A 10,336-nucleotide genomic window follows, 5' to 3' on the forward strand; every position below is an offset into this window, starting at 1 on the left:
GCCTCCCCACTTGCTACCTACCCCTAAGCCCCACAATTCTGGCACAGGACTGGGCCAGGGGTACCCCAATAGGTCTATGACTCCCCCAGAAAAGGGATTAGGCACCAGGGTTCGGGACTCCGGTAGCCAGGGAGCTCTAGTTGGGGCTCCGGTAGCCAGGGAGTTCCAGTGGGCATGTGCCTCCCCCAATTCTGTTTCCCCCCAACCCCATTCACAAAGTCTTCAAAAAGCCCCATGGGGGAGTGTTGGTAGAAAGAAATAGATTTATTCTCATGTACAAAGCGGTTAGCCCACGGGACCATATACAACAGTTGCACAGAGTCCTAGAAAAACGCATCTCTCTAAAGGCAACTCCGAATAGGTAAGGCAGGTGGCCCCCCTCCCCCCACCCCACAACACAGTACAGAACAAGAGAGAAGGGAGAAGCTGCCGGGCTGACCCAAGAGGCCCGGCCCTATGGGGTCTCCCAAGCCCCGGGGCACAGGTGGATATGGCCTTGAAAAGGAGAGACACCCTGCCAAGGCTGACGCCAGGTCCCTCTCTGGCTGCAGGAATGGGGGTGGGGCTCAGGCTAAGGGAGTACACTCAGGGGGCCTCTGAGGGACTCAAAGTCAGCTATCTGCCCTAGGGTGGAAGGGGCATTCCACAGTCTCTCCTGGGGTTCCAGACCTATGGGGACTCTGATCTAAATAAAAGGGGTCTCAGAAAACAAACTGTTTCACCCTACTGTTTCATCCAGATAGGGGAAGGGACTTGTCCAGGGTCACACAGCCAGGAGGAAGCATTGCTGATTCAACGGGGGCCGGTCTCCCAGCCCAGGGATCCTTCCTGCCCATTGTTCCCATCCTGTTTTCTTCCTGAGCCCCTTTCCTTAGAGCACTGAGTGCCCCCCTGACAGTTTCTTTGTAGGGTCCCTGCATCAATCACCCAGTCTTCATCCCTACCATAAGTATAGTGGTGGGTATCTCAGCAGCACCTACCCTCTAAGACCTAGCCTCTAATCACTGAGGAGTCCCACCTTCTCCTTGAATGAGGATCCTGGAGAGGGGAAAAGGACACAGATCTGGTGGGGCAAGACGGGCTCAGGAGAAACCACCCAGGCTGCCTCAGAGGAGTGGCTTAGGGAGGACTTGCCAAGGTGTAGTCAGAGGCACAGAGCAGAGCCCACTGCTCATGGGTCACCCCTGTGCTCTCAGAGGACAAATGACAAAGTCTTGGTGAGGTTGGAAGTCTTGCTTCCATTATACAGACAAGAACGCTGAGGCCCAGAAGGTCAGTGCTTGCCCAGGTCACACAAGAAGTTCTGGTCTAGAACCCAGGATCCGTGGCTCTGGCTCCAGAGCATCTGGCCAGGCCGACGGAGGGTTGTAGGAGGAGGCCTGGGCAGGAAAGGATCCTGGGAGAGGCTCACTCAGTGTCAAGGCTGCAACAGCCATTGACGGGGCCCCCAGTGCCATCCAGATCAGGCACCTCGTACTCTTCATCCAGGAAGTCCAGCGAGTTGTTGCTCGGGAGGCCGCGGATGGTGAATTTGTGTGACACCTTGGTCCAGTGCTCACGGTTGGAGGCCACACGTTCGTATAGCTCTGCCGCTTTGGGGAACAGGTCCTGCAGCAGCCTAGGGGTGCATGGGGGCAGGGTTAGAGGTCAGAAGTCAGAGAACGAGCAGCAAGAAAGACTAGGGCTATACTACAAGCAGAACTTTTACAAGAATGAGTCACAGGACTGGATGCTCAAGGACAGCATGATGGTCTCTTTCCAGAGGGGACCAAGGATGAAGTAAAGGGTCCATTTAGGGGCAAAGCAGGAGACAGCTGTGCCCAGCGGCAGGGGGGTGGGTCACTGGAGCTGGGCCAGGCCACGCCCAGCACCTGTGCCTGCTGTGATGCCCATGGCCAGCCCGCCTCACCCCACCCTCTCTGTGCAGAGTCCCCAGCCGTCCCCATGAGCTCGCTCACTTGTAGATGGGCATTGCGATGTGCTCCATGAAGCTGATCTGCAGCTCAGGGATGTAGGCCTTCTCACGGTCCATCATCTCCATTGGCCTGTTGCCCATGGCCTTCTCCTATGAGCATCAAGTCATCAGGCCCGCCCCGCTTTCTTCATTAGGCACCAGGGTCAGGCTAACCCAACCCCTCCCAGGCCCAGGCCAGGAACCCAACCTGGAAACCCTGAGGTCACTCCCCACATACCAAGTCTCCCTGGGAGAAGAACTCTTTGTAGATCAGCTCCTGAAAGGCAAACGCTCTCATTACATCTTGTGAGTGGGATCCACCCACATGAGCTCCTCCACAGCCTATACCCCAGGGGGTAAACTGAGGCCTCCCTCAGCCTCACCTTAGGGCCTGTCCTCACTATCCCCATCCTGGTAGAGGGATAGCCCCAGGTGGGGGGGAGTGGCTGGGTTCTGGTCCACCTCCCACCAGCCACTGAATGGCTGTGTTATCCCAAGTAAGTCCATGCCCCTCTCTGAATCTCCCCATCTGTCACTCTGAGGTAGTCTAGATTTCTGTTTCCCCAAAATATAGCCAGGCTGAGCTCAGCACAGAAAGGGTTTTCAGGGTGCCGGAGCCACAGAGCCAGTCAGGGTATGCAGCCTGCACCTTCCAGGGGGAGGGGCAGCCCTTACTGCAATCTTCCTCGTGGTCTTCCAGCCCTTGGTCTGGTCAGAGAGGTCACAGGAGGTCATAAGGAGGCAGAGAAGGAGACTGTGGTGCTGCTTGTTGGTTCGGTCATAGCCCACTATTGGGGAGAGGATGGGGTCAAGGAGTGGGGCCCAGCCTCTTGGCCCCCTCTCTAAAAACAAGGTCTGCAGGGCCCACCCCAAAGTGGTCCAGGAAATTCAGCACCCTGGATGAGCGCCAACGGGCTGGGGCTGGGGCTGCCTGGTGGGCTAATGCTGGAGGGAGTGGGTCTAAACTACTGGGGATGTTCTCCAGGCAAATGCCCCTCTTGGTGGCCCCTCCCCAACTCCGGGACCCAGGGCTAAAAGGAGGCACCTTCAGCCATCTTCTGGAGGTCCTTGAAGATGCGGAGGTGGTGGGCCAGGTCCGTGGCCAAGATGATGTCCCGCATCAGGTCCAGCATGCGCTGATAGTCCTGGGTAGGGGCCGGGAGATGTCACGGCCTCCTGCCAGACACCCCTACCCACTGCCCGGCCCTGAGGAGCCTCCACCCATCAGCCCCTTCTCTTGTGTTGGGCCAGCTCCCAGCTTCCACCCCTTCACCCCTACTCCAGCCCATTCACCTTCCGGGAGAAGTGATCGAAGATGTTACAACCATGGGTGTTGAGGATGGCGATGGCCTGAGCGAAGTGGTGCCTCTGGGGGGAGGGGAGTGATGGAGTCCATCAGGATGGAGGGCTTCTCTCAAGACTGACCCCAAGAGAGGGAGCAGGCCCAGCCCAGCCCTAACCCCCAAGGTGAGCAGAGCAGGCAGAAATGAGAGTCAGGGTTTCAGTTCCCTTGCTGGGCTCTGTTTCTACCCTTGGTGTGACCTGGGCAAGGCTCTGGCTGACTCCGAGCCCCAGGTTCCTCAGCTGTCATATGGAGGGACATGACAAGGTAAGCTCTAAGGAGCTCTCAAGCTGGGATAATTCTGAAATGATCCCTCAGAGTCCTAGACATTAATTCATGCAGCTAACATTTGTTTGCTGACAAGGAAAGGCAGTGTGAGGTGAGGGCAAGGCCTCTGTCTCCTGATGTGGAAGGGTTGTCACTTGGAGGAGAAGCGGGCTCAGCCCAGGGCGAGGAGGGCAGAAGCAGGACTGCCACCAGGCCTCCCAGGAGGGAATGGGCCCCTCATCTCTGGGAGCATACAAGCAAGGCCAGTCTCTGGAAGGTGTGGGGGGTAGCATGGGACGAGCTGACCTTGGAATTTTGGCTCTCTCTCTGTGCCAAGGAGTGTGCCAAGTGCAAGGAACTCAGAGATGTCTCAGATTTTGTCCCTGCCCCGAGGAGCCCTCATCTGGGGGTGGGGAGACCCAAACTAAACAATCTAAGGCAAACCTGAGTGTGATGGGAGTGCATCCTGTCCGGGCTTGGCAGGGAGGGGTTGCACAGGGCATTTTCAGACATGCAAAGAGAATTGTGCTGAATACAAGTCCTCCCTTCGCAAACTTGGGCTTCAGCAGAACCTGCAGCCTGACTCATACCCTCATCCACACCTGCATCCCTCCAAGCCCATCCAGGAAAATGAGCTAGACATGCCCTGGGGGTGGCTGCAGCTCTCACAGCCTGTCTGAAGAGCAGGATTTGGGAATAGGAGCTGGGTCACAGTCTAACTTTGTAAGAGGTGAGGAGGAGTACAGGAAGATGTGGGGATGTGGATAGGAGGTGGGGGTGGGGCTGAGGCAGAATGGTGGTACCTCCATGACAGAGCCCTCGGAGCTGTAGAGTGCAGCCAGCACAGATTTCTGGAAAAGCCAGGAAAACGCCATCACTCCTTCCATCCAGATCCAAGCAGCTGCCCTGTCCGGCTAAGCATTCTCCTGCTCCTCCTGCCCGCCCCCCTCCAGTTCAGACCCCAGCACAAAGCCTGGGAGAACCTCAGGCTCCTGGTCTCACCAGCTCCCACCTCTCCTCAAGCTGGAGAAGTGACACTCCCAGACACCCCGGGGAGGGTGCCCACTATGAGGAGGGCAGGGTCTCACCGAGGCCACTTGGAAGGAGTTGTTTGTGCCTCTGTGGTCCAGGTCATGACACATGCAGGAAATAAACAAGGCAAAGATCTCGATGTCCCTGGTTGGGAGACAGAGAGGAAAGCGGTCCAGACATAGCTCCCTCCCCAGGCCCCCAGAGGAGGAGCAGCAGGATGAGATGTCCAGCATCCGGGCAGGAGCTCAGGACACCTGGGGCCCCTTCCTGGAGAGAAGCCCTGGTTTGGAATTTGACAGCCCAATCATTCCCTGGGTGTGCGACTATAAAGCAAGGCTGCCCCAGGAAGTGGGGCTATGCTCCCTCACTGGGCTGTTAAGAAGGTCCCATGAGGCGGCGCATGTAAAGTGCCTGTCACACAGGCGGTGGTTCCCCGTCCCAGGGAAGGGGACCCCAGGGGCTGACAGATCAGGGCGAAGAGCAGCCACTCACTCGAGGTAGTTAGTGAGCTCCAGGTTCTTGTAAAGCAGGTAGCAGAAGTGGGAGACAGAGAAGGCGTGCATCCAGTTGTGGTAAGGGGGATCCCGGTAGCCCTTCTTCACCATCAGACAGAACCTGGGGTGGGAGAGAGGGCGGCACCCAGACCTCAGGCTCTCCTCCTCCAGGTAGCCTTCCAGGTTCTGCCCTGCCTCATTCCTCACGGTCCCAATGTCTAGGAATTAATGGCCTCTCGCTCGCGGATCCTCCCCGCGCCCACAAGACCGAGCCTTCCCTAGCTGTCCCAGAGAGACTCCTCCCCAGAAGGCTGGGGGCACTGGATGTAAGAGTAGAGGACAGAGGGAGGCAGAGACCAGGGCTGCCTGCACGCAGAGGAGGAGGGCTGGGAGTACACACCGGGCCAGTGTCGGGCAGTCAATTTTGTAGTTGTTGATGAAATTCATGTCCTGCAGCATGCTCAGGATGGCCTGTAGAGGGCAGATGGGAGGGGTCAGAGGACTGTCGGTTTCAAGATGGGGCCCCTGCCTTGGCCCTTCTTGAAGCCTCCAGAATGTTTGGAGTCTTAGCTCTTTAGGTCTATGCTAGAGAACCATAGACTGGTAATGCCTAGTCAGAGCCAAGAACTTTTCTTTTCTTACTGAGGAACAATGTGTTTTTCCAGGACCCATCAGCTCCAAGTCGAGTAGTTGTTTCAATTCTAGTTGTGGAGGGCACAGCTCAGTGGCCCATGTGGGGATCGAACCGGCAACCTTGGTGTGAGCACTGCGCTCTAGCCAACTGAGCTAACCAGCTGCCCCAGAGCCAAGAACTTTAAAAAAAAACTCTTGGAACCAAGCTGACACAAAATCTTAGAAAAACAGGGAGCGAGGTGCCAACCCTGAGGCCACGTGCCCTGGGCATTGTTGGTTGTGGAGCAGTCCTCAGCAATCATTCAGCCAGCTCTTGGCCCCTGGGCAGGCCCCGTAACCCATGCTGGCAGACTACATGGCCACTCCATCTCTAAAGGAGACACTATACTCTTCCTTGACTACTCTGGTTTGCCAGAAGTTCCTGTACACATCTAACTTAAATCTCTGCCTACACACCCTCTGCCTCCACAGTCCAGTGGGTGGGGGGCAGGGGGCAGCTCACCATGGAAGTGTCATCTTCTGGGAGAGAGCGAGGGGTGTAGATAAAACTGGCGAAGTTGGAGTCAATGACAGCCACAGGAGGAATCCCGTCGTGGAGAAGTTTGGTGTATTCATCATCAGAGACCTACAGGGGACCAGCCAGGGCATTAGAAGATGACCTCCACCCATCCAGTGTCCTCAGCCTCAAATTCCCACAGCAGAGGGAACCCCTCACCCAGAGCACACCCCGGTTGGGCCATCCACTCCAGATTGTCACTGGGCAGGAGATCACCACCCTCCCTCACAGCCCTGTGGCCCATCTACTATGCCTCCTTGTCTGTGACCACCCTTATCTGTAACAGCTTACACTCAGCAAAGGTGGAGGACACCCCTTGGTGATACCCCTAAAACCATGGTAGCCTTTCATAGGCAATAACTTGAAGATTACTTATTTGGGGGGACCATCCCAGAACCTAACCTCAGTCTTTCTTACTACAGCTTTGACCCTATCCACAAAGTCTGGGACCCTTTGGTTTGGGCACAGGTGAGAGGAAATGTTTAAATCAGCAATGACCACCAAATATTCTGACCTAAGGCCTGGGACAGCTTTTCTGACACAGAGTCTGAGAATGGGATGGAATATCATAATTAGGACTTCCCAGGACTGCAGGAGCCCTGTACCTATGGGAGCTGTGTGAAGGGCCCTGAGTGGGCTTTTCGGCCTTTAGTCATTTCCAAAGTGGGAATTGCCATTTGACATGGGGAACACCTGGCTAACCCAGGTTCTTCCCCGGGCTGGGTGCTGCTAGCCTTGGTGCCGAGCCAGCAATTGCCTGGAAAAGACACTTTCCTGAAGGAGAGCTGGAGACCAGGCATTGCACTGGGTCTATCTCATCATCTTCAAGAGAGGGTAATCAGAAAGCTCAGCCTGGTCCTGAGCCCAAGAGGATTTTGGGAAGCGGGGAAGGAACAGGTGGGCTGCAGGGGACCTTGGGACCCTGGGAAGGAGGACAGAAGCTCCTTGCAAGACTTACCTTCATGTGGTACATCATCATCTCGTTGGCGAGATGGCTGCGATATTGGGCCTCATTCACTTTCTTGTAAAGGAGGGACTGGGGAGCAGAAAGAGAAAGATGGGGCTCAAGCAAGGTGTCTGTGAAATCACAGAATGCCCAGGAGTGGGACACAGGGGTCAGGCAGAATCCCCCTTCCTGTCCCATGCTGGGCCTTCCAGCTCCAGCCCAGAGTAGGGAGCCCTCTCCAACTTTCATCTAGACCGCCCCTTGCTCCTCCTCCCAGCGCCTCTTAGTATTTGATCTGGCACTCTGCATGTCCTCCAGAACCTGCCCTGAGGCCCACAGCACAGAAAGAGAAGAAAAGAGGAGGTATAATGTCAGGGACTGATGGGTTGGAGTCCCAGGCCAGAGCTACCAGCTCTGAACAATGAGACCCAACATTTCCCAGAAAGAAGCTGACCAGGGGCTTGGGTTGAGGCTGCCTCCAAAGGGAGACAGGGGCAGGGTGGGTGAATAGTGACAACTGGGGTTTCCCATGGTCTTGGGAGCCTAAAAGGAGCAGGACAGGAAACAGTAAATTTTCAGATGGGAAGTGAGGCCAGAAGTGACCAGTAGGTACTGCAGGTTGCACAGCAACTCAGCAGCGGGCCTCTGAGTCCCAGGTGGGGTACGGACCCATCTAGACAGAGCAAGGACACCCAATGTGGAGTGGAGGGCCGAGGGTCCTGCACAGGCCCTGCCCGTCCCTACTCACATGGGCGATGCTGATGCCACAGTAGATGGAGAAGGCTGTTGCCAGGTCCTCATCGAACTTGCTGAACCATGGTCCGTTGATCTTGTTCACCAGCTCAGCCACACCGATGACCTCTGGGAGCCGGAGAAGGGCTAGGACCCGCCGGTGGATGTGTCCGGCAGGGATCTGCCCTCCCAGGGTGCCCTCAAGGGATGTCCCATGTCTGGGAAACCCCGTCCCTTCTGCTCCAGGACGCTAGAGGGTGGGGAAGGGTTGCCAGCCCTCTGATGGGTTCCGCCCTGTCCTGTCCAGGCCCCGCCCCGCCCCACCCTTCTGCCGGGAGCCCGCACCCTGGTTCTCATTCTTGATGGGAAAGCAAAGGATGTTGCGTGTGCGGAAGCCGGTGCTGTCGTCCACANGCCCCTCCCCACCCTTCTGCCGGGAGCCCGCACCCTGGTTCTCATTCTTGATGGGAAAGCAAAGGATGTTGCGTGTGCGGAAGCCGGTGCTGTCGTCCACACCACGGTAGAAGAGTGGGTGTGCGTACGCGTCTGGGATGTTCAGGATCTGGCCGGTGGTCGCCACGTGGCCCGCGATTCCCTGGTCTGCTGGGATGCGGATCTCATAGCTCTGCAGGGCCAGGCATGGGTAGGGAGGGAGGAAGAAGTTAGTGGCCAGACAAAGCGGACTATCAACTGTCCAGCCTGCTCCTCAGCCCCCTGCGGACACATGGACCCCAGGACCACAGCCACATACTCCCTGCACCCGGCCCTGCCTCACCTCATCCTCCACCACGCCCCCGTCGAACACCTTGGCCACCAGCTCATTCTGATCCAGCAGGAACACTGAGCAGCTGTGGGGAAACAGCCTTGGTCCACAGGGCCCTGACACCCCTCTCAGACTATCCCCCCACTTCTCAGGACTTGAGGCAAAGACTGGATTTCCAAGGCTGCATAAGAGTGATCTGTGGGAGAGGTTCTCAGGGTGGCTGACTCCCGACTTTGGAACAGGCCAATGTTTTTTGTTGTTGTTGTTGTTTGTTTGGTAGCATCTATTCTGTGCCACACCTGCTAGGAGCTGAGGACCCATGGCCAGCAAAGCGAGCCCTGCCCCTGTTGCCATCGGATGCTATGGAATAGAGGATCACACAAAGTGTGACAGGTCCCACAAGAAGGCAGCAGAGGGGAGAAAAGGAAAGGAGGAAGACAGGCCCAGGGCCTCTCTCGTCCCTCAGGGTAGATTCACTCACATCTCAGCATTGCTGAGGTTTCTGGCCTCTGTGATAATCTCCTGGAGCAGGACAGAGACGTCATCTGTGAGAGGGAGAAACATGGGGGGCCAGTGGTGAGAACAGGCTGGAGTACTGAGGCCAAGACCCCCCACCTCTCACTCCCAAACCTCCAGCCTCCACTCCCACCCCACAGCCAAGCACGGAGGACAGTACACTCACCCAGGTGAGTGAAGAGGTTCTTTGCCACTTGGAGAAGAGCCTGGAATGGAGAAAATGAAGAACATAAGGGTTCAGGTTACAGGAGGTGACCCTTTCCAGCCCCCTGCCTCCAACAGACCCAGGGTCTTCTCATTCCTCCCCTACAGCTCTCAGGGCATGCTGGAGACTGGCAGAGAGTAGGCAGTTATATCATTTGGCTACTAAGTGAGGGAGTGGGAGGAACAGCCCCAGCGAAGGTGTATAGAAATCTTGAGTCTCAGATGTGCGTTCGCCTCCGGATCCAGACACCCAGATGTTGCTGTAGTACCCAAGTTGGACACTAGAGGGACACAGTGTCTGCAGCCATTGGCACTGCCCTGAAAAACTCCTGACCTTCCTGTTTTAGAGGCCTCCAGGGCACTAGGTAATCTCCCTGGGGTGGTTTAAATAGACATAGACTTTTCCCTTATGGATGACTTTCTGGGGCTGAGAGCTGGGTGATTTGCTTCCTGAGAGAGGCGCAAGGCCGGTCACTCACCTGGCACTCACACTTGAGCTTCTGCTCCTTCTGGAAGGCCAGGGTGCTGGAGAGCACCGTGCTGGTGTAGTGGAAGCAGTGCTGGATCACACGCTCATCCTGGTCTGTGAACCTAGGGGACAGGGGTGGAGGTCACTGGAGGGAAGGAATGACAAATTCTCTCCCCATTTCTCCCTTCCTCCAGGAAGTGCACTCAGAGACCCACCAGCTAATAACCATCACTCTCCTCTACTGGGGCTGCTCACAGCACAGGCAGCTTGGGGCAGCTTCCTCCTCAGACTAGGGGCTCCCTGAGGGGAGGGCTCTAATTCTCCTAGACCAGAATGTGTCTTCCTCCTCAGACTATTGTTTCTTGAAGTCAGAGCCATGTTTCCCTCCTCTGACTTCGAATTTACCCAGACTGAGTCTGCGTCTCCTC

The 10,336-nt window shown here is 56.5% G+C and overlaps 1 protein-coding gene across 1 annotated transcript in view; it reads right to left on the bottom strand.

Annotated features, from left to right (window-relative positions):
* Window positions 1-245: 245 nt before the first annotated feature.
* The window catches only part of PDE2A (phosphodiesterase 2A), a 106,433-nt gene continuing 96,342 nt past the window's right edge, over window positions 246-10,336 (bottom strand). The window contains exons 12-29 of the mRNA XM_019649322.1: window positions 9,919-10,030; window positions 9,402-9,441; window positions 9,201-9,264; window positions 8,732-8,804; window positions 8,404-8,581; window positions 7,973-8,085; window positions 7,237-7,314; window positions 6,225-6,347; window positions 5,490-5,560; window positions 5,088-5,210; window positions 4,652-4,739; window positions 4,367-4,414; window positions 3,248-3,322; window positions 3,000-3,099; window positions 2,630-2,742; window positions 2,193-2,231; window positions 1,959-2,065; window positions 246-1,618 (exon numbers count right to left, since the gene is read on the bottom strand). Of these exons, the coding sequence (XP_019504867.1) occupies window positions 1,408-1,618; window positions 1,959-2,065; window positions 2,193-2,231; window positions 2,630-2,742; window positions 3,000-3,099; window positions 3,248-3,322; window positions 4,367-4,414; window positions 4,652-4,739; window positions 5,088-5,210; window positions 5,490-5,560; window positions 6,225-6,347; window positions 7,237-7,314; window positions 7,973-8,085; window positions 8,404-8,581; window positions 8,732-8,804; window positions 9,201-9,264; window positions 9,402-9,441; window positions 9,919-10,030 (1,756 nt within the window). The 3' untranslated portion in view covers window positions 246-1,407. The remainder of the gene's footprint in view (window positions 1,619-1,958; window positions 2,066-2,192; window positions 2,232-2,629; window positions 2,743-2,999; window positions 3,100-3,247; window positions 3,323-4,366; window positions 4,415-4,651; window positions 4,740-5,087; window positions 5,211-5,489; window positions 5,561-6,224; window positions 6,348-7,236; window positions 7,315-7,972; window positions 8,086-8,403; window positions 8,582-8,731; window positions 8,805-9,200; window positions 9,265-9,401; window positions 9,442-9,918; window positions 10,031-10,336) is intronic.

This window comes from Hipposideros armiger, unplaced genomic scaffold (assembly GCF_001890085.2).
Source record: "Hipposideros armiger isolate ML-2016 unplaced genomic scaffold, ASM189008v1 scaffold_132, whole genome shotgun sequence".
Lineage (NCBI taxonomy): Eukaryota > Metazoa > Chordata > Mammalia > Chiroptera > Hipposideridae > Hipposideros > Hipposideros armiger.